This window comes from Sinocyclocheilus grahami, unplaced genomic scaffold, assembly GCF_001515645.1.
Source record: "Sinocyclocheilus grahami isolate Dianchi unplaced genomic scaffold, SAMN03320097.WGS_v1.1 scaffold419.1, whole genome shotgun sequence".
Taxonomy (NCBI): Eukaryota; Metazoa; Chordata; class Actinopteri; order Cypriniformes; family Cyprinidae; genus Sinocyclocheilus; species Sinocyclocheilus grahami.
In genome coordinates, this window is record NW_015505598.1 from 1,180,184 (window position 1) to 1,207,652 (window position 27,469).

The window sequence follows — 27,469 nt, forward strand, 5'->3', positions numbered from 1 at the left end:
AGCAAAGGGTCTGCATACTTAGGACCATGTGATATTTCAGTTTTTCTTTTTTAATAAATCTGCAAAAATGTCAACAATTCTGTGTTTTTCTGTCAATATGGGGTGCTGTGTGTACATTAATGAGGAAAAAAAATGAACTTAAATGATTTTAGCAAATGGCTGCAATATAACAAAGAGTGAAAAATTTAAGGGGGTCTGAATACTTTCCGTACCCACTGTATATATATATATAGTATTTATAGAGTTTTAGCTTTTAGTTTTAATTACTTTTTCTTATTTGTAAGTCGCTTTGGATAAAAGCGTCTACTTTTACTTTTAGTCATTTAGCAAAGACAGTATATTTTTATATATTTGTTCAGTGGTATCTTTTTATGACTGAATGTGAGTATCACGTATACCTTTACTGATGTCTCCATGAAATTGATCATTGATTATAGCCATTCAACATTACAGTATAAATGAGAGCTATCAATTGTTAACATTTATTAGACTTAAAAAAAAACTTCACATAAACCCATTATAATAAATGTCATATTTAGCTACCTGTGCCCTTCAGCAAGTAGGAAATACACAGAAATTGAACAGACATCACAGCAGCTGGGTTATTAGCTTATTTGGCTGCTGTTACTTTAAGAGCTGCCGCTGCTGAACGTGACACGGACCTGACACGCATCGTATTTTCTCACAACCTTTTATTTATAATTGTGCTTTAATATGAAAAGATACACAGCGCCGCCGTAGCATGCGCTACTTCTGCCGTTATACGATATATATAGAGTTACTATATAATATATACAGTTTATAGTATATAGTAACTCTTCTGAAGGTTCCTTTAGGAGCTCTTCTAGAAAAGCTAATACATTTCTAGCTACGTTAGGACACGGGGCCTCGAGTGCAGAGTCTCCGTCTGTGGCAAGTCAATATTTTGGCCAATATATGTTAATTTCATAGTGTATACGTAATGAAGTAACATCATGACTGTCATGATTAATGTCATGTTGTAGAAATAGATAACACACGGAATGATATACTGTAGAAAGAAAGAAAACGTGGCAGATGTATGTCATTTAAAGTCTGTGAAATCAAAGGAAACACTGCATTGATTTGCAAGCATATTTGTTTCCATGCTTCCTATTTTTTGTTTTTAAACCAAACCATATTTCCCTTTAGTTATGTGCCTTCTTTCTAATATCATTTTTTTAGTAAGTACACTCTTAAAAATAAAGGTGCTTCATGATGCCATAGAAGAACCTTTTTGTCTAAATGGTTCCATAAAGAACCTTTAACACCTGAAGAACCTTTCTGTTTGACAAAAGCTTATTTGTGGCGAAAGAAGGTTCTTCAGATTATACAAAGGTAAGAAAGAGATGTTCTTTAAAGAACCTTTGACTGAATGCTTCTCTGTGGAACCAAAAATGGTTCTTCTATGGCATCGCTTGAAGAACCTTTTGAAGCACCTTTATTTTTAAGAGTGTAGCAACAGCTTCTTTTGTGTCCCGTTTGCCTTTGTCGTAGTTATGTATTATCCATTTAGTCATAGCTATATTTCTCCTTAATTCTCGCGATTCGAGTGAATTCTAGATTCTATCGTATAATAGGAATTAAGCAGTAAACTTGCCTTTTAGAGTTTTGTGAATAGGTTTTTCTCATCTAGGAAGTCATCGAAAAATGCTAAAATAATAAGCATATTAATATAGGAGATCTTGTAAATCTACACTCAAGCTAAGATGTGAACGTTGTATCGTTTATAATGTCTGATCATCAGAGTGTCGTTCTGCTGCTGTTGTAGAAATGTGAAAAGATACAAATATCATCAGTATTTGCTATTTTCTAACTAAAGCTTTTGTTCTGCTTTCCACAATCTTGCAGTGTATATCTGTGAATACTGCTCCAGAGAGTCATGCCAGCTGATAATATCTTCTCTCCAGGAGAGGGAGGGCGACCAGACCATGAGCTGACCCTGAGGTTATCTGAGGAATGTGAGAGGAGCTCTGCGTAATGCGCCGAAGCTCCAGTTGCGTGCCATTACCACTTGACATATTCTTCGCACATGACACAGAGCGCAGCATGCAGGCGTACAGTATCACGATCAGATGACACTAGCACGTGTTGGTATATCTCGCTGGCTCCAGTCCAAAATTAATCCAGGATTACACTCTAACACAGAGAGAACTCAATGACTAATAAACGCAGCTGACGGGGGCTTCAACAGCCGAAGACTTTTGAGAAAAGACCATCAGCAGACTATAAAAAGGAAACAGAAGACACAGACGAGATCCAAAACCAAATCAAAAGAATGCGGTCTAAAGGAGCGTTGGTGTTTGTGTTACTGGGCGCGTTAACAGCTTACTACGTTTATTCTCCAATCCCGAATAACATAGAGGAGCGATGGAAACTCATGCTCACTGACTCGTTCTTCAGGAGTTTAATCCAGTTGGTAAGTTTGCTTGCATTTGTATTTTTACACGCATCGCGTTGCTTGTAAGAGTGACAGCCATCAGTCTATAGTTTAACACCGGTTTAACGCACATAGTGCCGTGCATTTGCAGTGTTAGGGCCGTATATCTGGCATCGTGTTATTATTCTGGACAGGTTTGATCAAAGAGTGTGATTACGCAACTGTCGGGTCAGTTAAGCGTCGGGTTATTTGTGGGAATTGTTTGGCATGACACCACACCAGCAGATTTAGTTGACAGATTATGTCGATTCTTAATCCGAGCATTATATAGTAAGCTTTGTGGCTAATAATAGCAGGAAATTATAGCAGGAAATAGAAATTAAATGCATGCACGTGTAAAATGCACCTCAGATAGGGGAGTGTTACGTCTAAACGTCTCTCTCTCTCTGTCTGTCTGTCTACAAATTACAGCTGTTTGAAATCTACAGCTTATCCATTTTACTGTGAAGTGTCACTGTTGTTACAAATACTGGACATCAGCTTACATTTTGAAGTGGCATTTATGAAATTCATGATTTTTAAACCATTGCTCAGCATCCTGACTCCACCTTTCATTTTAAACATTTTAAAAGGTAAGCAAATGTGAAACATTTGATTTAAATGGCGAACTAATTGGGGAAAGAAAACAAATAAATAAATAATGTTTATGCTGCATCCCAAGTCACCCATGTAGACTATACCCCAAGACTACTCTTTTTCTGAAGAAAAAACTCTCTCTCTGTCTGTCTGTCTACAAATTACAGCTGTTTGAAATCTACAGCTTGTCCATTTTACTGTGAAGTGTCACTGTTGTTACAAATACTGGACATCAGCTTACATTTTGAAGTGGCATTTATGAAATTCATGATTTTTAAACCATTGCTCAGCATCCTGACTCCACCTTTCATTTTAAACATTTTAAAAGGTAAGCAAATGTGAAACATTTGATTTAAATGGCAAACTAATTGGGGAAAGAAAACAAATAAATAAATAATGTTTATGCTGCATCCCAAGTCACCCATGTAGACTATACCCCAAGACTACTCTTTTTCTGAAGAAAAAAAAAAATATATATATATATATATAAATATCTAAAAATACTGTTGAGTGAGTAGCAAAAGATTTGGTGAGTTTTGGGACATACTACATCATGTATGCAGTTTTAACAGACCACGCTTTTGCATAGTTGCATGCATCCTATCATTGTAAACTGGTCTGTCAATCATCTTGTCACAGTTATCGTCATATATATATATATATATACTGTATATACTCCATATTTCAGTTCAGTTTAATTTACAACTCTCCTTGTTTTTGTATAGTGATGCATTGTAAACTTTATAAATGTGTAAATGTTGTTGCAGATTAAATAAATATTTTTCATCAGTTTAGATATGAATTATTAATCACTCAAACCACTTTATTTAAATCTCCCTACTTAAACCTCTGTCTCACACATCTGCCATGTTTGTAGGGTCATCATTTAGGAGGCTCTGCAGCCAAGAGAGTCCCTACATGGTTTAGAAAATTAACCTATTACCAAAGGAGATTGAAGACTAAATTAGAACTGGTGACAAGAGACTTCAGGCTTAATACTGTGAACATCACTGGAGAAACATCACTTAACATCAAGTGGCTTAACAATGGGCTGTTGTCCACCGAAGCAAAAGATTAGGGGATTCTGGCTATTAGTGAGATGATCTCAGCTGATCAACCATGTGTATGCCCTGTTCATAACCTTTTTGAGAAAATAAGCCAGGCACCGTGTGACTTCCACTGGGAGCTCTTGCACAAAATAAGCCAAAAACATCCATTTAATTTTTTCCCCCCTCTTCACAGGCAGAACTGAGCGAGTGGATGGGACTGTTGCACTACATGAAAGTTATGATGTTCATCACCATTGCAGAGCGAGTAGTGCCTGTGTCAGATGAGAGGGTGCAGGTGTCAGATGAGAATTTTGATGGGGTAGAGGTGATTGTGTACCAGCCAACCCAGCAACAAGAATCAGGAGAGCCAAGAAGGGCCATTATTTACCTGCATGGAGGAGGATGGTGTCTTGGCAGCTCCCGTGAGTACCATTAATCACACAACGCTGTATAATAGAGTGCTCTAGCTTTTTATATCTGAATGGTAATGCAAATGAAGACACTGGAACTTCAAAGATTTTAATTCTCCATCATTATGACAGATACCCATTCAGACTGCAGAGAAGCCATGCATGCGGTCAGTGCAGATCAGAGTGAACATTTACAGCAGCTTGAGGCAAAAATGGCACCAAAATGAACAAAAATGCACCCCATATTCAAGATACATGTGCAAAAAAAGTCCCTGCACCATTAAACAAAATTGATTACGACTGTCGAGATAAAGAGAAATATGAAAATAATTGAAAAGTGTTGAATGCGGCATTACATTTAGATCTGCTCATGCTGTATCAAAGAGTTATTTTATGTGTTGGTTTTTGCAGCATTGAGCATTACAGCCAATCACACACGTTTCTGTTGAGTGTATGAATGCAACAGCTAATCAGAGGTGTTTAGATTAGTCACTGGTTAAGAAATCTGCTGAAAACCCTGGTTTATTTCAGTTTGCACTCACTGATTGAATTCTGCACACTTTCAAATTCTTTCATCCTAAACAAAGTGCAGAAATGATGAATGTAATACACACTGCAGTGTAGACAGCTTCAGAAATTATAGTGAGAGTTGTTGTGCTCATGCAGAACTCGCTGAACTGAAGTCACTGCCTGCTTCAGTGATAGTGAACATTCTTCTGCTAAGACTTTCTAATGCATGAAACTTCATAAACAGCAGATGGCTGATTATTTTTCTAAAAATGTGTAAAGTATTGCAAAAAAAAATCAGTTTATCAGTTTTATTTCATATACTGAAAACTGCGTTGAATGTACATAAACTGTAGAAAAGGTATGTTCTAAAAACCCTCTTCCTTTAAAGTTCTATTGGTCTCCCTCTCTTTTTTATAAGTGATGGTTAAAGGGGTTACAGTTTATTTTAAGGTGTCCTTGTTACATTGTAATTATACAATTTTAGTAATATGTAAAAATTATTAACAACATGTATTTACTATAGGGTTAACATGCAAAATGAACTGTTATTACTAAAGTAAGAGCATGTTACATATATTTTGCTTTAAAGGGGTCATATGATGGTGCTAAAAAGAACATTATTTTGTGTATTTGGTGTAATGCAATGTGTTTATGCGGTTTAAGGTTAAAAAAACACATTATTTTCCACATACTGTACATTAATGTTTCTCCTCTATGCCCCGGCTTTCTGAAACGCGTCGATTTTTACAACTTAACTTTTATAAAGTATATCTCTTTGGATTTGATACTTTAGTCTTTGCAACTTTAGGGATCTTATCTATTCACGAACAGCTTGTAACACTCCAAAGAGAAATTAAAACTTGAAATCGCATCATATGACACCTTTAATCCATGAGAACTGTTTTCATAACTAGAGGCTTAATCAAATAAGAGTCAAAAGTTTTTTTTTCCCTTCTCACCTTAGGTATGGGCCCATATGATCTACTAGCCAGACACATGGTTACAGAGCTCAACGCAGTTATTGTATCTGTAGAGTAAGTATCAAATGTTGTTCATTTAATAAAAATCCTTGCTTGCTTCTACAAGGTCACACAGGATCTGGCGACTGATTAACTGACTGATTGATTGATTGATGTAATTTTATATAATTGTGTTTATCATTTCTATTACAGCCATTAAATTGTTAATTAATTATCAGCTAATTAATAAATATCACATATAACCCAATTTGTAATAAAATAGTTAGGAATTCCCCCAGTTCCCTTTTGAAGTGGAACACAAGACCGCATGCGGCATGATGTTGACACTATGGGAATATTACTTGTGAGCCGGTGTCTGAAGCATGTTTGCTAAATGCCCATCTTGATTGGCTACTGCGTCAGGTGACGTCACAGGCAAGGTGGCCAGCTATTTAAAGAGTAGGGGCGGGAGGGGGGAGTTCTCTGGGTTCGGAGCCCTCCTTCCAGACAGCACGCCAAATAGGCGTACTATTTGCTAAATCCTATTATACATAAGTGTGAACACTTGAATGCACAGTGCTGTAAAAACCCGTCTGTTCTGCCTCAGCGTCAGCCAATGAACGCTGATTTGAATTTAGCATCTGGTGATGTGCCACGCTGAACGTTCTTATCACACCGGTATGATAAGATATTTTTCGGCTATTTTTTCGTCTTTTGGAAGCTGCATTCAAAATCCACGTAGCTCAAATCTATGGGGGCACGTGCCCCCCCTCAGTTTCAATGGGCATGACGCCTCTGATAAGGAGTGCCTATAACACGTCATCAGCTTTATTCTCTTCAGAAAGCCGTTTGTCTGTTCTATAGTCTGTGTGAGAAAGCCCAAAAAAGAAAGTTAAAGAAATAAGTTAACACAGATTTAGAAAGTGTGGCGGTGCTGCAGACATACCAAGCTGATTTACTGAAGGATGTTGACTGACAATCTAACAGATAGACAGAGCCAAAGAGCAGCATCACTGGCTTTTTGAAGATTCAATTTAGATTTGGAGATTTAATCCGTCAGAGCTGTAAGAGAAGGAAACATCTTTTCTCCTAGATGCCCCAGTTTTGTCTTCCAAATTTTTTGACATTGCCTTTGAGGTGGTGGTCAGAAGGCAGGTGTTAGAGCTGCACGGTTCTGGATAAATTGAGGATCACTATTTTTTTCTCTCAGATAGAGATAACGATTCTCCCATGATTCTGAACTAAACAAAATAATGTGTGACAAAATATGAATTGCTGCAGTCGACTTAATAGTGTTCAATTTGAATGAATTATTAAAATGTTTTAATATGTTTTTAAAATATAATATATTTAATACATCCATTTTTTATATAAAAATTATGAAAAAGTGGTTTGAATGAATGATTCAATGACTCACTCATAAATACTTCCCTTGTTTCATTACTGGATGAATAAGCGTTTTTGAACAAATCTCTTGAATGAATGATTCAATGACAAATACATTTTTAACAGTCACTTCTTGTCACCTTGCAATCAACACAAATGTTATTTGAATCGCCAAAAGTTGCCTTGCTCTATTTTGATCACTACCATAGACATTAATGTTTATATCTGAAAAATAAACTTTCATCCCAGTTTTTCTGGGATAACACGAATGACTGTAAGACAGAAATAATTCTGGTTAGTTGAAAAGACTGTTTGTGAAGATGTTTCTTACTTAAGCATGTCTGCTCTCTTTGTCAGCTGCAGCGCAAACGCAGATTTGAATGTTCCTGTATCATGACTTTTTCAAAGGTTTAACAGACACGGGCGAATCGTTGTTGTTTAAAAATGGGATCGCGTGGGTGTCCGAATCACGATCTCGATCTTTTAAAGATTAATCGTGCAGCTCTAGCGGGTGTTCTCCTCAGAAGACCTCTGAGGAGTCAGGGCTCCAGGCAGCAACCTCGCTTGATGCCAAAAATGATCTCAGAAGTCATCATGACTAAATGTGCAATAAACATTTGATTGACGAGGCTGTACACGTCTCCTGCAATTACACTTTCCCACAAAGCCTCCTCGATCTGAGGGTTTGACGAGTGTAGGTGATCTGTTTTATGATGGTCATGTGCATAGCTGTGTAGTGCTGGAGTGAGTGGTCTGGACTCTCTTCTTTCAAGCGCTTACACAGTCTTGAATGGAGGCAAAGTTTTAACCTACGCTTACTCCCAAAGGAAGTGTTACGTTCTATTAGAGGAATGGAACAGCAGATAAAGAAGATGAGCAATACTGCTTCTCGCATCCCACTTTTTCATCTGTTGTTTCCAGTATTGTGAACATGGGGATGAAAATTATTTTCTCCTTCTGTATTGGTATATGTAGGGTTGTCAGATATAGTTGAAAAAGATGGGCAGTACAACTGTCTGCATCCCACTTCACCGTCTGTCGTCTCCCCAGTATTGTGTATACAGAGGTAGAAGCAATATGCAATATTGCTGTATTTGCATATGTACAATGTATGGGCATAGATCAGGAAGATGGGCAATACCACTTCCTCATCACCTAGATGGCCATCGGTCAAGACCACGGGAACCAAATGAGTCCTCTGCACAATCTGACTTTGCTGCAGCCCTAGAATTAAACTGCTGGTTTTGTCTAGCCAGAGGAGAATGGCACATTATTTCAACACACTATTTCCCTGTTTGATACTGCAAAGCTGCTTTGACACAATCTGCACTGTAAAAAAGCGTTATATAAATAATGGTGACTTTACTTGACTTCTTGTAAGAGCCGTTTCCTTATGAGGACCCCAAAACTCGACTAACACATTATTTGATTCTATCATTATTTGTAAAAGATAATCTAATCTCTGTGCTGACTGATACAAAAGAAAACAGCAGAATAATAATTAAAAAAAAAAAGGTGGAGCATGCATGAGAGCGATTTCAGTGTGGGACTCTGTGTAGTATTCAACAACACTCCCTCAGCTGATTATAGTGCATGTTCGGACAGGAATGAGCATGTTTTAAGTTTATATTGGCATATGTTATCTACTGCATTGCTTCAATATTTGTGCCTTCTCTAATAAAATACAGTTATGCAAAATAACAGCACTGGGTATAGTGAAATACAACAGCGACTATGTGGTAGATTGTACAGATAAAAAGAAGACAAAGACAAAATAATTAATAATTCAAATAAGAATTTACAGAAAAGCATAAAATAAACTGTGCCTTTTTCAGCCAGCTTACGTGTTTTAAACGGATGTGTCATTTACTTTATCTAAATGACACATATCCATTCTTACGTATTGTGTCCCTAGTTTGTTGTCATGGCACAGAGTATTTTTAAAATACAGCCAAGTGCTCCAAACTCTTTTGTCTTGGTCTGCACTCCATTTCAATATTAATTCCTGTAGGCACACCAGCAGTACACATTCTGAATGTCTCCCTTATCAGACATATAAGGTTTTGGAATATACATGGAGTACAGGTTTACAACAAAGCCGTTGTGATTAGTCAGGTGTGTTAGATTAGGAACAGTTTGATAATGTATACTGTGTGCCTCAAGAAAAACGGTTTGGAAGCACTGCTATCCTGAGTGTCTTGTAGGTATGTGTTTTACTGGTTATGTTTGACAGCCTCCCTTCCTCTGTGATTTCCCCTCCCCTTTTCCAACAGCTTTATACACCCATTTTTGTGCCTTTTTTCAAATCTGAGGTGTGAAACATCAGTGTTAAAATGGGATGTTCAACAAACTTGCATGCCCTAACAAGTTTGACAGCACTTACTGATTTCTATTTATATCGACTGTGATATATCTGTGATATGTCTGATGTATCTTCGTGTACCTGTCATAGTTTGCTTAAAGAGCTGAATAATGCATTTAGCCCTATGTTGGAACGTTTTCCACCTGTGAATGCTCTGTTCTTAACAAACAGAGGCTCCATGCTGCTCTCACTGTTCTCATGTATTACCTTTTATGCAACCGCAGCAGGAATAGGATAAATAAATGTGCTGATGACACCACTGTGATCTGATAACCATCTACAATGAACTGAAGTGAGGGTAAGCCCTCTCTGCATGGGCCAGCGCTCCAGCATTCCAAAGCAGAATCCTGTAGTATCATGGACAACAGCAAAAACAAGGACATGCGGTGTGTCAACAGAGCATGAAAATGAGATAAAATTGAAAGAAAAAGCCAAATTAAAAATGGGATCGCGTGGGTGTCCGAATCACGATCTCGATCTTTTAAAGATTAATCGTGCAGCTCTAGCGGGTGTTCTCCTCAGAAGACCTCTGAGGAGTCAGGGCTCCAGGCAGCAACCTCGCTTGATGCCAAAAATGATCTCAGAAGTCATCATGACTAAATGTGCAATAAACATTTGATTGACGAGGCTGTACACGTCTCCTGCAATTACACTTTCCCACAAAGCCTCCTCGATCTGAGGGTTTGACGAGTGTAGGTGATCTGTTTTATGATGGTCATGTGCATAGCTGTGTAGTGCTGGAGTGAGTGGTCTGGACTCTCTTCTTTCAAGCGCTTACACAGTCTTGAATGGAGGCAAAGTTTTAACCTACGCTTACTCCCAAGGGAAGTGTTACGTTCTATTAGAGGAATGGAACAGCAGATAAAGAAGATGAGCAATACTGCTTCTCGCATCCCACTTTTTCATCTGTTGTTTCCAGTATTGTGAACATGGGGATGAAAATTATTTTCTCCTTCTGTATTGGTATATGTAGGGTTGTCAGATATAGTTGAAAAAGATGGGCAGTACAACTGTCTGCATCCCACTTCACCGTCTGTCGTCTCCCCAGTATTGTGTATACAGAGGTAGAAGCAATATGCAATATTGCTGTATTTGCATATGTACAATGTATGGGCATAGATCAGGAAGATGGGCAATACCACTTCCTCATCACCTAGATGGCCATCGGTCAAGACCACGGGAACCAAATGAGTCCTCTGCACAATCTGACTTTGCTGCAGCCCTAGAATTAAACTGCTGGTTTTGTCTAGCCAGAGGAGAATGGCACATTATTTCAACACACTATTTCCCTGTTTGATACTGCAAAGCTGCTTTGACACAATCTGCACTGTAAAAAAGCGTTATATAAATAATGGTGACTTTACTTGACTTCTTGTAAGAGCCGTTTCCTTATGAGGACCCCAAAACTCGACTAACACATTATTTGATTCTATCATTATTTGTAAAAGATAATCTAATCTCTGTGCTGACTGATACAAAAGAAAACAGCAGAATAATAATTAAAAAAAAAAAGGTGGAGCATGCATGAGAGCGATTTCAGTGTGGGACTCTGTGTAGTATTCAACAACACTCCCTCAGCTGATTATAGTGCATGTTCGGACAGGAATGAGCATGTTTTAAGTTTATATTGGCATATGTTATCTACTGCATTGCTTCAATATTTGTGCCTTCTCTAATAAAATACAGTTATGCAAAATAACAGCACTGGGTATAGTGAAATACAACAGCGACTATGTGGTAGATTGTACAGATAAAAAGAAGACAAAGACAAAATTATTAATAATTCAAATAAGAATTTACAGAAAAGCATAAAATAAACTGTGCCTTTTTCAGCCAGCTTACGTGTTTTAAACGGATGTGTCATTTACTTTATCTAAATGACACATATCCATTCTTACGTATTGTGTCCCTAGTTTGTTGTCATGGCACAGAGTATTTTTAAAATACAGCCAAGTGCTCCAAACTCTTTTGTCTTGGTCTGCACTCCATTTCAATATTAATTCCTGTAGGCACACCAGCAGTACACATTCTGAATGTCTCCCTTATCAGACATATAAGGTTTTGGAATATACATGGAGTACAGGTTTACAACAAAGCCGTTGTGATTAGTCAGGTGTGTTAGATTAGGAACAGTTTGATAATGTATACTGTGTGCCTCAAGAAAAACGGTTTGGAAGCACTGCTATCCTGAGTGTCTTGTAGGTATGTGTTTTACTGGTTATGTTTGACAGCCTCCCTTCCTCTGTGATTTCCCCTCCCCTTTTCCAACAGCTTTATACACCCATTTTTGTGCCTTTTTTCAAATCTGAGGTGTGAAACATCAGTGTTAAAATGGGATGTTCAACAAACTTGCATGCCCTAACAAGTTTGACAGCACTTACTGATTTCTATTTATATCGACTGTGATATATCTGTGATATGTCTGATGTATCTTCGTGTACCTGTCATAGTTTGCTTAAAGAGCTGAATAATGCATTTAGCCCTATGTTGGAACGTTTTCCACCTGTGAATGCTCTGTTCTTAACAAACAGAGGCTCCATGCTGCTCTCACTGTTCTCATGTATTACCTTTTATGCAACCGCAGCAGGAATAGGATAAATAAATGTGCTGATGACACCACTGTGATCTGATAACCATCTACAATGAACTGAAGTGAGGGTAAGCCCTCTCTGCATGGGCCAGCGCTCCAGCATTCCAAAGCAGAATCCTGTAGTATCATGGACAACAGCAAAAACAAGGACATGCGGTGTGTCAACAGAGCATGAAAATGAGATAAAATTGAAAGAAAAAGCCAAAAGAAACACACTGACCCAATAATAAAAAAATCTAAAGGAGTTTGGTGAGTAACATTCAGACCAAAAGTCTGATGCGTCCCTATTTATCTCCTTTACAGATCATGAGTAGAAGTGGCTGTCTGACTTTCTGCTGCCTGACTGCCCGCTGCTGTGAAACTATAAACACTTTGACTGCCTGCCAGGTGTCCAAATGCCAGAAACACTAAAGAGATTATAGTGAAGTGCACAAAACATGCACTTGTTCTTGAACATTATTTGGCCAGTTAATGTTCGAAGAAATAGTGAACGGTAATACCAGCAAATTTCTAGGAATGCAGTTAATTAACTAACTTGGACCCAAAACAACTTCAACTCAATTTGTCCCAGACAAACACTGAACCTTGATTCAGTCCTAAGTATATAGAGTTGAGCAAGGAAAAGTGTTTGTTTAGGGATGGACAAAGCGACAAATATGTATGAAAGGTCTCAGTACAGCGGCTGTAAAAAAAGCAGTAATCTAAAAATGTGAAACTCTGAAGCCAGTTTACAGAGGAAGAAAAGTCGTTGATGGCTGTACAGGTTGACCATTAGTAAGAGCATAATGTCAGAGTCACTTAATGTCAGTTCTATCATGACAACTCTCGGAGGGATTGGCATGGTAATGTACATGCAATGTTAATGTGTTTGGTCCTGGTGCAGCAGCAGCAGAGCAAGTACCAAGCCTTGCTACTGGCATTACATCCACAACATGCTACTGTGAGCATGTAAGAAATACTGCTGCTGCACATATAACATGAATAACCCCCATAGCATACATGATCACCCCATAGCAGATCTATACAAGTGGAGCTGGGGAAGGTGGAGGGTTTCTGAAGCACGCTGCAAACTGCTACACCAAACACTTAGCCAAGTATTTGAATGTTGAGCAGTGAGCTCATTGGCTACTGATACAGAAGAGAACCAATCAGCTGTGACATGATGTCATTGTCATATTGAGTTCTATCGAATTGCGCCATCTAGAGTTTCATGCCAGAACTTTGTATTTCACATGTCCTTAGTTTTAGAGACATTCAGCTTTAAATGTCTTGTATGCATTTAATGACTTGGAAAATAGGTACAAGTTACGAACTTAGTTCTAGGAACTAGCCAGCAGGGTCGTTCTTAAAGAACCAATTTCCCCCGCGGGCCACTTTCCTGGTTGCATTCACACCGGCAGCAGGAACTCTGAAGTGGCCGCCAGTCACATCTTTATTCACGGCATTTACAAACGTCAACAACTGGTGAATGGAGAATGGAGAATGCCATGTTTGTAGCTGTTTTTGTTGTGTGTCGAGGGTTTTGTGATAACGGAGATGGAGTGTAAATGCGAAATTTTCTCGATTAAAATACCATGAAAATCTGACTAAATCTCCTATGACAACTTGCAGTGTTATTATCTGTTTTCCATATTCGTGGAGAAAATATTTTTACATGGCTTTTTAAAAATGCCAGGTAGCCATTCTTTCGTATGCATTTGGCCAATCAGCGTATACTTACGTCACTAATAGTTCCTATAAAACTGTTTTAGACCCTACTTTGAAGTAGGAGCTAATTTAGTTCCCCCAAACGGAGTCCTAGAACTATACAAGTTCCTAGTTCCTGTGGTACAAACACACCAAAAAGCGGATACTTCCACCAATAGTTCTTGGAACTATGAAAAGGTTCCTCCAGTCAAAAGTCCCTGTTGATGGTGGGGTAGCCATTTTTGGAACAGTGTGCTGTTTATGTAATTTGACAACTTTTTTTGACTATTTAAATTAAATGAAACCTTTTTACATATTTAAGTAAACATGAGGCCTAGTTGCTCTGAGTAATGAATGTGCACACGGCTACTAGTATTATCAGGGCTAGGACTTTTCTAAGCTTTACATTGTCTAATACTGTTTAGACCGAAAGGCATCCACAACTTTAGCGCTATTTGCTAAGGCTGGCCACACACTAGACGATTTTAAGGCAGATTTGCAATCCCGAATGATCAGGGGGGTGTGGCCTGATTCACGGCTTGTCGCAAATGATTTTTTTGTCCAAAAAATCCTCTATTGTGTGGTGTCATTACGATTATTTATCTGCTCCCGATCGAGACGGAGCATCGCCGAACTCAAATGTAAATATCAAACATGATCGGGCTGCCTCTGACCTGATACCCACTATAGCCAAATGAGAGCGAGCAAGCGTCACCTACCGGATGTTGCGTGCTTCTATAGCTGAAACTTGGCAGCCACAAACATGTCATGAAAGCAGAGAACATCACCCATATAGTTTTTTATACTTTGTTTTTCACTGTGAAACAGAACACATGCCAGGAGAGCCAGCTGACAATGTTGATTGTCCTCTATTTGTTTTTCTTCTCTAGTCACGTTTGATCTCGAGAGTCTCCTGTGAGATCTCATGTCACTGTGAAATCTTTCCTACAGTCATCAAGTGTGTGGTCTTGCGGTCTGGTCAAATCATCTAGTGTGTGCGTTCAGAGGATTATAAGGCTAAAAATCGTTTGAAACTGTCTTCATGTCTGTAGTCTCCAATGGTTTTCAGATCGGTTAAGATTTGAAAATCGTCTAGTGTGCAGCCAGCTTAAGTCTTATTTGATCTAGCCAGTCAGACTAGTGCAGTGTTGCACACTATGGCACTTCGGTAGGCCTATCAAGCTGATGGGGGAGCTGGTTTGACCACCGAGGCGGTCAAAGATATTTGTTGTGTGATGGATCTGGCACTTCAGGCTCTAAGAGCATGGTGTACGCTATTGGTAGCTCCATGGCAAGTATGGTTGGGATGGAGAGACATTTGTGGCTAAACCTAACAGATTCAGGGTTAAGGAGAAGGCTTTCCTGCTGGATGCATCCATTTCTTAGTTTGGGATTTTAGTCGAAATGCTTAATGCTGCTGGTGAGAAGTTCTAATAAGTAAAACAGCAGTCTTATCTGTAAATGTTACATATTCATGCAAGTGTTTCTGTTTTGCATGAAGGCTCATCCTGACAGTCTGCCTTAAACTTCAGAATTGACTGATGGAGCGGCGGTACTTCAAACAGACTGAACGCAGTAGAGAGGGAGAAAATTAATATGCAGCAAAAAATATCTGTTATTGGATGTTAAATTTGGGTTTAAAAGTCGATGTGTATTTCAAGCATTTTATGATAGTAATTGTTAAAGGAACACTCCACTATTTTTGAAAATAGGCTAATTTTCCAACTCCCCTAGAGTTAAACATTTGAGTTTTACCGGTTTCGAATCCATTCAGCCGATCTCCGTGTCTGGCGGTAGCACTTTTATCTGTAGCTTAGCATAGATCATTGAATCCGATTAGACCGTTAGCATCTCGCTCAAAAATGACCAATGGGCCACATTGATTTTAATTCTGGCCCAGATCCAACACCTTGATCCGGCCCACATACTGTGAAGGATGATGGCACTTGTTAAGTTAATGAGATAATTAAGTGACTAATTAAATTATGATTTTGTATAAGTGATGAACACCTGCTGTTAACAAGCAGCATCATTGAAGAAAAGAGAAACACAAGAACTACAACTGACTTCAGCCACAGCCTTGAATGAAATTAACTGAAAAAAACTCTCAAGATCTGATTAAACACTCCACAAACAGCATCACCAGCTTCACTCATTACTAACCAGAATGACTTTATTTTTATGTCTACAGAATCTCTTATTGAGAATTAACAGAGGTTTAGATGTTGATGCTTAATTGGTCAAGAAAAGAAAAAACACACACCAGCATGCATTGCAGCATGAAGCATTTTGTTGATTGTCACCGTTGTTGAGATTCATATGCTGGTGCTTGATGTCTGTGTGTGTGTAAATAGGACAGGAGTTCATTTTTGTAATGCATTAAGTAGATTAGAAATGTATACACAATAACTGTTAAAGCAACACTTTGCTTGCATGCTGTAGTTTCACAGGGTTAGTAAAGCAATGCCTAAACATACTGTATAAAAAAATTAAAGTTATTTTGAATGTTTTCAGGCCAGCTCCTGATGGCTCATCACATAAAACAGCTAATAGCTTCACAACACCACATGCATTGCTGCAGAGAGAGATCTAACACAGCAATTCAAGGGTCAAGAGCCCAACTAAAGCAAACACTAATATCCATGATGGGGGCATCGTTTTAACCAATAAAACATCAAAATCTAATCCTCTGTAATTCTCAATAACAGCAGGTGTTCATCACTAATGCACAATCATCATTTAATTAGTCACTTAATTATCTCATTAACTTTAACTCTTTGAGGATTTGGGATTTAACTTTAGACTTGAAAGGAATGACTTGGTCCCACCTCTGCTGAAAAACTGTGCTAATTAGCAAATGCAGGTGATTGGAACAAAATACTGAGGAGGACTTTTACTTTCTGAACCTGGACTTTGCACCTCTGGCACTTGGGCAGTCTGCTCCTGTTTGCTAAATTTGGGCCACAAGCAAGCCATAGGAAGGCTGCATGTCAGCCATGAAAATAAATAATATAAACCAGAACTGGCCCAGTCTGGGCAACATTGATTTTAATTCTGGCCCAGATCCAACACCTTGCCCCAGCCTACATGCTGTAGAATTATGGCATTTGGGTGGCCCACTCCTGTTTGCCAGATTTGGGCCACAAGCAAGCCATTGGAAGGCCGAATGTCAGCCATGAAAATAAATAAAATAAACCATAACTGGCCCAATCTGGGCAACATTGATTTTAATTCTGGCCCTGATCCAGCCCAGATCCAACAACTTGCTCCAGCCCGCATACTGTTTAGGATGATGGCATTTGGGTGGATACACACCACAAGATAATCGGGCTGATTTTGGGCCATTTCTCCCCTGCCGACAATCCTAGGTAATGTCCCGATTATCTTGGTGGTTCTAAAGATTATCTTATCAGATTTTCCTGTGGTGTGAGGTGTGTTAAGAGTGACTGAATCTGCTCGGAAGAACGTCGGAGGCGCCCCGATCGCGAATCGTAAATATTCAACTTGTTGGATCAGAAATCCTGATGTGCGTGTGGGGTGTGTGGGGTGTGTGGGGGGGTTAAACACCACACACTATAGGAGCAAAACGGTTAAATCTAGGATTTTTTTCCCCTCATGTTTGTGGTCTCTTACATTTTGAAGATCTTATAAGATTTTAAAAATCTTTTAGTGTGTACCCAGCATACGCCAATCAGAACATGACACATTGAACAGAGGAACCAATAGCAGGAACACAAGCGGACAAGGGAAGCTTGACACTAACAGCATAAATCAAATTACAAAATAAAAGACATGAAAACAAGAACATGAAACAAACCTCAAAACCCCATGTTACAACTGTTATGCCATTCACACTCAAAGAGAGACGTCAACAATCAGCATATGAATCTCAACAATGGTGGCAATCAAAAGCTTCATGCTGCAATGCATGCTGGGTACCAGCACAGGACAAAACTCATCCATGACTCCTAGCATACATTGCGGCATGAATAAATAATGCTGCTGAATTGTCCACTTATTTTCTTGAATGCTTACTATGTGCTTTTATTTTTGCTTTTGTTTTTGTGTTGAGTTTAATTGAATTTTAGTAGCGTGTTTTGTGATATTGCAGCATTGCAGCATGAAGCATTTTGTTGATTGTCACCGTTGTTGAGATTCATATGCTGGTGCTTGATGTCTGTGTGTAGGACAGGAGGACAGGAGTTCATTTTTGTAATGCATTAAGTAGATTAGAAATGTATACACAATAACTGTTAAAGCAACACTTTGCTTGCATGCTGTAGTTTCACAGGGTTAGTAAAGCAATGCCTAAACATACTGTATAAAAAAATTAAAGTTATTTTGAATGTTTTCAGGCCAGCTCCTGATGGCTCATCACATAAAACAGCTAATAGCTTCACAACACCACATGCATTGCTGCAGAGAGAGATCTAACACAGCAATTCAAGGGTCAAGAGCCCAACTAAAGCAAACACTAATATCCATGATGGGGGCATCGTTTTAACCAATAAAACATCAAAATCTAATCCTCTGTAATTCTCAATAACAGCAGGTGTTCATCACTAATGCACAATCATCATTTAATTAGTCACTTAATTATCTCATTAACTTTAACTCTTTGAGGATTTGGGATTTAACTTTAGACTTGAAAGGAATGACTTGGTCCCACCTCTGCTGAAAAACTGTGCTAATTAGCAAATGCAGGTGATTGGAACAAAATACTGAGGAGGACTTTTACTTTCTGAACCTGGACTTTGCACCTCTGGCACTTGGGCAGTCTGCTCCTGTTTGCTAAATTTGGGCCACAAGCAAGCCATAGGAAGGCTGCATGTCAGCCATGAAAATAAATAATATAAACCAGAACTGGCCCAGTCTGGGCAACATTGATTTTAATTCTGGCCCAGATCCAACACCTTGCCCCAGCCTACATGCTGTGTAGAATTATGGCATTTGGGTGGACCACTCCTGTTTGCCAGATTTGGGCCACAAGCAAGCCATTGGAAGGCCGAATGTCAGCCATGAAAATAAATAAAATAAACCATAACTGGCCCAATCTGGGCAACATTGATTTTAATTCTGGCCCTGATCCAGCCCAGATCCAACAACTTGCTCCAGCCCGCATACTGTTTAGGATGATGGCATTTGGGTGGACCACTCCTGTTTGCCAGATTTGGGCCTCATGTAAGCCTTAGCATTGCCACATGTCAGCCAAGCAAATAAACCAAAACTGGCCACAGCTGATTTTTATTCTAAAGCCTGGGACACACTAGACGATTTTCAAATCTTAACCGATTTTAAAACCATGTGAGACTACAGACATGAAGACAGTTTCAAACTATTTTTAGCCTTATAATCCTCTGAACGCACACACTAGATGATTTGACCAGACCGCAAGACCACACACCTGATGACTGTAGGAAAGATTTCACAGTGACACGAGATCTCACAGGAGACTCTCGAGATCAAACGTGACTAGAGAAGAAAAACAAATAGAGGACAATCAATGTTGTCAGCTGGCTCTCCTGGCATGTGTTCTGTTTCACAGTGAAAAACAAAGTATAAAAAAAGAATATGGGTGATGTTCTCTGCTTTCATGGCATGTTTGTGGCTGCCAAGTTTCAGCTATAGAAGCACGCAACATCCGGTAGGTGACGCTTGCTCGCTCTCATTTGGCTATCGTGGGTATCACGTCAGAGGCAGCCCGATCATGTTTGATATTTACATATGAGTTCGGCGACGCTCCGTCTCGATCGGGAGCAGTTAAATAATCATAATGACACCACACAACAGAGGATTTTTTTGGACAAAAAAATCGGGCCACACCCCCCTATCATTCAGGGGTGCAAATCGGACTTAAAATCCTCTAGTGTGTAGCCAGCTTAATCCTGGTCTTCCAGTTTCAGCTATAGAAGCACGCAACATCCGGTAGGTGACGCTTGCTCGCTCTCATTTGGCTATCGTGGGTATCACGTCAGAGGCAGCCCGATCATGTTTGATATTTACATATGAGTTCGGCGACGCTCCGTCTCGATCGGGAGCAGTTAAATAATCATAATGACACCACACAACAGAGGATTTTTTGGACAAAAAAAATCGGGCCACACCCCCCTATCATTCAGGGGTGCAAATCGGACTTAAAATCCTCTAGTGTGTAGCCAGCTTAATCCTGGTCTTCACCACATTCCTCATGTGGCCCACATTCTGCATGGAATAGTGGCATTTTGGCAGTGGTCCACAAGCAGGCCACTGCACAGCCACATTTTCGCTAATAATGAACCAAATAAACCATAAATATACATTATCTGGGCCACACTACGCCTTAAGTGAGTTGTGCATCAACAATAATCAACATATTGTAAAGAGAAATTTTAAAATGTCCTCCCTAAAATGTTCAAAAAAGTTCCAGAAATGTGTCCTACTTGGTAAAATCGTCCCAGCCCAAGTTTTGCACAAGCAGCTATTCAAAGACACATTCCAAGACTTTAAAAACAATTCTTCACAAATTTGAACCTAAATGCTTCTCACTCAGACGAAAGGTTATATACCATAACTCTTTAATCCAACAAGGGTAAATCCAAGCACAATGCAGCACAGCAACGTTCAAGAAATGTAGACATAACACCAGACAAACTCAAAGTGAACATACGTACTAAACAAGGATAATTAACTAGGCACACCTGAACAGAATAATTCAATCAACACAACAAGGGAAATGGTGCAAAAGGAAAACAAAGTCCAATATAACAGAAACCGTGACAGTTAGAGCGATCATTATAGTGCACTTCTGTTTTTATGCTGCACAGTACACATAAAAAACTGCCATCAAAAGCATGTTTCAAAAAATAAATAGCTGGGTATGATGCCTTCTTAAGATTCATATCCAGATCACCCTGCATCAGTTAACTGCGTTGCATCCTACTAAAAGTAGCCAAATTCAATTAGGCCATATTTACAATTTCAAACATCCATTTCAATTAACCAATGTCAAGTGCTACATCCAAACCAGAAGTGGCCTTCATCTGTTTTATAATATATGGGGCATATTTGCCATGTCAAATGTGGGACAAGTTAGCCAATTATTACTGATTAGCCAATGCTGACTGTGCCATATATTTGCCAAAACTGGCCCAGATACATTTTAGGATAACTGGGCCACATTTGTGGCATCATATGCGGGCCACCTTAGGCTCACAGTCGTATTAGCCAGTGCTTACTGTGCCATACTTTTACCAAAACTGGCCCAGATACATTTTAGGATAACTGGGCCACATTTGTGGCATCATATGCGGGCCACTTTAGGCTCACAGCCACATTAGCCAGTGCTTACTGTGCCACATCTTTGCCAAAACTAGCCCAGATACGCTTTAATGTACACATTTGCTGAAACATATGTTGGCCACATTTGGTTTACACCCTGATTAGCCTTTGTCAATAATGCCACATTTTAGCCAAAGGTGGCCGACATTTGGTTGGCACTATTTGGGCCATTATCACTGTTTACCACATGGGCCACTTTAGGGTCACATTCAGATTACACATTGCTGTGAACGCCGCATCTTTGCCTACAAAGGCCCACATGTGATTTGATACATTTGAGCCATTTTTGCTGTTTTACATATGGGCCACTTCAGGCTTGCATCCATATTGTCCGGGCCATAAGAAGGCTAGCAGTGCCGTATCATTGCCTTAAGTGGCCCACATCTGCATGCTATCTGGGGTGGCATTATCTCAGCCCAGGATGGGCTTTCTTCTTTGAACTTTGAGAAACAATGGCGTGGGTGCTATCTTATGAGTCACAGCACAGCTCATCGCAATCTAGTGGGACGATCCCCCTCACAGACCCAGCCCAATTTAAAAAATAAAATAAAACCATTAGAAGAGCTTGTTCAGCCTATTGGGTTCTCCATTAATTTAAGTAATAATAATGCTGGTTAATGCTAACTTTTTACCTTTGCTGGGTTCGTGAGGGATCTTGCATTCAGTAACGTTTGCCTCAGAAAAGTAGAAGTAAAGACAGTGATGAGTAATACAATAAAGAGACTTTGGGGCTTGTGATGGAAAGTGAAACAGTGTATTGGAGCTTGCAAACTAACAACAAACACAGAACAAGTTCAGATTCTATTGCAGACATTATGCTATTTTTTAACCTTCCTTTTAATTTAATAAAAAACACATTAAAACTGTCATGCTGTTTGTGCTAACTATCTGTGGACAACCATGCTATTCAAAACAGTAGGTTTTATTCTGACAGAAAAATAATATTAAGAAGAACAATACTAACATAATTTGCTCTGTGCAGGTATCGTCTTGCCCCAGCTTATCATTTTCCTGCCCAGTTTGAGGATGTGTACCGTGTGGTGAAGTTCATCTTTCGTGTTGATGTTCTGAAGGGCTACCATATCAATCCAGAACGGATTGCTGTGTCAGGAGACAGTGCAGGAGGCAACCTTGCAGCTGCAGTGGCTCAGCAGGTAAGATGTGGAAAATTATACATGAATGACTACAGTACGATTTACAATTGGACTCCAAAATAATCAATGCATTTTATCTATAAATGTTGTGCTTTATACCTTTAGTTACCTACTGTACATAATATGTTTTCATCACATTTTTGTTTCCATCTACACAATCATCACAGTATAACACCAAGGCATTTACACTTCAGGGATATCAATCTGTTCAGTTAGGAAGCATAAGCGATTGTGAATCAGTTTCTCCTGCTTTGGTGCAAATGAAAGTGACAACAGGTGCACTGGAGAGACAACAGCAAGACAACCTTCTAAAAAGGAATGGTCTTGCAGGTGGTGGCCACAGACAACTGCTCTATCTTTATCTTTCCTTACTGATTTGTCTTTAGAGGTCCTTCTCACTACTTGTAGCTTGAGGCTGTACATACAGTCCAATCAGGTTGCACAGGTAGTCCAGCTCCTCCACAATGGCACTTCAGGTTTGGTGTGTCTCCTATATATCGGGAGATGGACCGTTACACGAGGAGAGCTGAACAGGGCCATAGGAAGGCAACAACCCAGCAGCAGGCTTCTGCAAGGAGGAAAACTTTCAGAGCCCTCTAAAATGCCCCCAGCAGGTCAGGCATGACAGCACCGTGCAACTTGATTGGCATTTGCCAGAGAACACCAGAATTGTCAGGTCCACCATTTGCACCCCATTCTCTTCGTGGATGAGAGTAGGTTCACACGGAGCGTGTGACAGACGTGAAAGAGTTTGGAGATGCCATGGAGAACATTCTGCTGCCTGCAACATCATCCAGCATGACCGTTTTGGTGGTGGCAGTAACGTATAGAGACCTCGGCTTGTAACTATACTCTAATTACTATTTTGATAATCATAACGCGTTAAATTACCCCGTTACTAAAAAAAGTAATCAAATTACAGTAACACGTTACTAAGTAATGTTTATTCTCCCGCATCCCGCACACACACACACACACGAGTCTCTGCACTCGCCTATCAAGTCTTCTCCCGTGCCGCGCTCTGTTGCGTCGGGTCTCGCGGGAGCAGGTCTCTAATTCACCGGCACTTGAATCGACAGTGTGTGTGTGCTACATCCTTTTTACAATCTCTAGATTATAAAACATTGCATTCTGTCAGCAATGTAACGTGGCAGTAACGTATAGAGACCTCGGCTTGTAACTATACTCTAATTACTATTTTGATAATTATAACGCGTTAAATTACTCCGTTACTAAGTAATGTGTTACTGCTCAACACTGGTCATTGATGGTCTGGGGAGGAATATCTTGGAGGGATCTTACACTGGTGCAGTGGGCCCTGGGTTCCTCCTGGTGCAGGACAATGCCCGGCCTGATGTGGCCAGAGTATGTAGGCACTTTCTGGATGATGTAGGTGTTGATGCTGTTGACTGGCCCTCATGTTCCCCATACCTCAATTCAATTGAGAACCAGCTTACGAAGCTGCCAAGTAGCACCACAGACTGTGCAGGAGCTCACTGATGTCCTGATCCAGGTCTGGCAGGAGATCCCCCTGGACACCATCCATCATCGCATCAGGAGCATGCCTAGACATTGTCAGGAGTGCATACAGGCACATGGGGGCCATGTACACTACTGATTACATTATGAGTTGCTTTGATGAAATTCAAATCAGCCTGTAATTTCAATTTTTTTTACTTTGATTTTCAGTGTGATTTAATCTAGCCCTCAATGGGCTGATGATTTTGGTTTCTAATGACCATTGTCACATAATATAGTTCTCATCGAATTATTAGACAATGTATACAAGTAAAGAGTTTTAACTATGTTTTGTTAATCAAGACCCAATTTGTGATTTAAGTGTTCCCTTGTTTTGTTTTTAGGGTTAGGTTACAGTCATATATAATAATAATTCTTATAAATCTATAATAATACCAGGTAACTGGTAACAATAATTACACACCAATTTCACATTTTAAACATTCTTCAGCAGTGCTTAAATTCTAAGTGGTCAAAAATGGCCATAAAAGTTGCTTTATGAAGTTTGCTTTTATTTTAATAAATAATATGTTTATATGTAACCATGGACCACAAAACCAGTAATAAGGGTCAATTTTTTTTTTATAAATAAGCTTTCCATTGATGTATGGTTTGTTAGGATCGGACAATATTTGGCTGAGATACAACTATTTGGAAATCTGGAATCTGAGGGTGCAAAAGCATTGAGAAAATAATCTTTAAAGTTGTCCAAATGAAGTTCTTAGCAATGCATATTACTAATCAAACATTAAGTTTTGATATATTTGCGGTAGGAAATTTACAAAATATCTTCATGGAACATGATCTTTACTTAATGTCCTAATGATTTTTTGCATAAAAGAGAAATCTATAATTTTGACCCACACCATATATTATTGGCTGTTGCTACAAATATACCTGTGCTACTTATGACTGCTTTTGTGCTCCAGAGTCACATATTATTATATGTATAATTGAATTTTTTTTATGTATACTCAGTTGCAGAAGGACCCAGAACAGCATATCCAGCTAAAGGCCCAAGCTCTAATCTACCCTGTTCTGCAAGCCTTGGATCTGAACACTCCCTCCTACCAGCAGAACCAGCACATGCCTATACTGCCTCGCACACTGATGGTGAGGTTTTGGAGCGAGTACTTCACCAGCGACAAGTCGTTTTTGAGAGCCATGATGGCAAACAGACACAATAACCATGAATCAGGTGCTTTGCTTAAGTTTGTCAATTGGAGTTCATATTTACCCGATTCATATCGCCAGACGTACAACTACAGCGCTCCACCCGTGGTCACCGGAAAAAGTTCAGTGCACTCTATTGGTCCTCATCACTTGCTTGCAGATCCACGAGCCTCGCCATTGCTGGTGCCTGACACAGCCTTGCGTTTACTGCCTAAGGCGTATGTGTTGACCTGTGAATATGATGTACTGCGGGATGACGGCTTGATGTATGTCACACGCTTGCGTAATGCTGGAGTTGATGTCACACATGAACATTACCCCGGTGGATTTCATGGTGCACTAATGTTCACTACGTGGCCCACAGACTTTGATATTGGACACAGAATGATGGACAACTTTGTATCATGGCTTAAGCAAAATCTATAAAAATTAATGTAGAGTGCAGCAGTGCTTTATGCATCAGTTTTGGCTGACTGGTTCATAAGTTTTGTCTTATTTATTTCATTGGTTTTGTTTTTTTCCTGTTGTTTACAGTGCACCACTTTTTAATATTAAAAAGGGCACACTTTTGATTGTATTAATCCAATATGGTACAAACATTCCTATTATGACCAAACCTGGTCTTAAGAAACACTGGTCTGTATTATTTTCTAATCGGTTAACTATGTATATGTTACTAATGAAGTTGTTCAACAAGTTAACATGATATTAATAGTGTTTTATTTTATGATTATTTTTATTTCAGCCTATTGCAATTATCACTGACTGCTTGATGTTTTGAAAGGTTTGGTTTGATATGCAGTAAACTGTCTGATGAAGTTCCAGGTTCACTGAATTCTTATCTTAAATGGTGAGAAGATGAGATCAAAGTAAGATCAAGTCTTCAGTAGGTACAAGTAATTTGCTTCTGAGAACTGAGAAATGGCATGACACAATGGCTTGAAGCTGCAGTTCTTTTGCTCTTCCTAAACAAATTAAAGTGCCTCACTGAAAGATGGAAAAATGGTATGGAGCAATCATTTTTCAGAACCATGATGGCAAACAAACACAATATCCCTGGAGCAATTGCTTTTCTTGTGCACAGTTCAATGAACAAGAAGTTAGTTCATTAACTTAGTTACTTATGTTCCTTATTAAGCATTTGGACATTATTATTATTTATATTTTAGATAAAATTTTTAAATATATATATATATATATATATATAAAATAAAAAATATATATATACGAACCAATTATATCCACCAAATCAAAATCATAACATGTTGTGCGACCACCCAAGGGGGGGGGGGGGGGGGGGGGGGGGACATTTAGTTTGTATATTTCTTCTCTGCCGATTAAAATAATTCCAAAAGAAATGAAACATCAAGCATTGTTAAATCACAAAGCAGCTCACAGTCCGAAAGCCATAAAGACAAAATAAACAATTAAAATGAATGGTTATTTTCATCTATTCAACCAAAATTTGTGTAGCCAAAAGCATTAATGACAAATTTAAAATAGTTTAGGCAATAATGCATATATACACACACACACACACAGAGTTGTGCTCATAAGATTACATACCCCTTGCAGAATGTGCAAAATGTTACTAATTTAAACAAAGAGGGATCATGAAAGTTGGATGTTATTTTTGATTAAGTACTGTCCAGAATAAGCTATTTCACATAACAGATGTTTACACAGGGGTGCCCAAACTCAGTCCTGGAGGGCCAGTGTCTTGCAGAGTTTAGATCCAACTTGCCTCAACACACCTGCGACAAGGTTTCTAGTATGTCTAGTAAGAGCTTGATTAGTTGGTTCAGGTGTGTCTGATTGGGGTTGGAGCAAACCTCTGCAGGACACCGGCCCTCCAGGACTGAGTTTAGGCACCCCTGTGTTTACATATACTCCACAAGACAAAATAACTGAATTTATAAAAAAATGACCCCGTTCAAAAGTTTACATACCCTTGAATCTTAATACCGTGTGTCATTTCCTGGATGATCCACGACGGTTTTTATATTTTGTGTTAGTTGTTCATGAGTCCCTTGTTGGTTCAACTGCCTGCTGTTCTTCAGAAAAACCCCCGGCTCCTGCACATTCTTTGGTTTTCCAGCATCTTCTGCATATTTGAACCCTTTCCAACAGTGACTGTATGATTTTGAGATCCATCTCTTTAACAATGGAGGGACTCATGCATAACTATTACAAAAGGTGAAAACATTTACTGATGCTCAAGAAGGCCACACAATGCATTAAGAGCTGGGGGGTGTAAACATTTGAACAGGATGGTGTAAATTCTTCTCATTTTGTTTAACGATAATTTTTTTCATTTAGTA

At 39.1% G+C, this 27,469-nt stretch overlaps 1 protein-coding gene across 1 annotated transcript; it reads left to right on the forward strand.

Moving 5' to 3' along the window:
- Positions 1 to 1,970: 1,970 nt before the first annotated feature.
- Positions 1,971 to 26,218, forward strand: LOC107551291 (arylacetamide deacetylase-like). Its single transcript, XM_016232844.1, has 5 exons — positions 1,971 to 2,437; positions 4,277 to 4,505; positions 5,968 to 6,037; positions 22,286 to 22,457; positions 24,954 to 26,218. The coding sequence occupies exons 1-5, from the start codon at positions 2,297 to 2,299 to the stop codon at positions 25,572 to 25,574; spliced, it is 1,233 nt and encodes a 410-aa protein (XP_016088330.1). The 5' UTR covers positions 1,971 to 2,296; the 3' UTR covers positions 25,575 to 26,218.
- Positions 26,219 to 27,469: the final 1,251 nt, after the last annotated feature.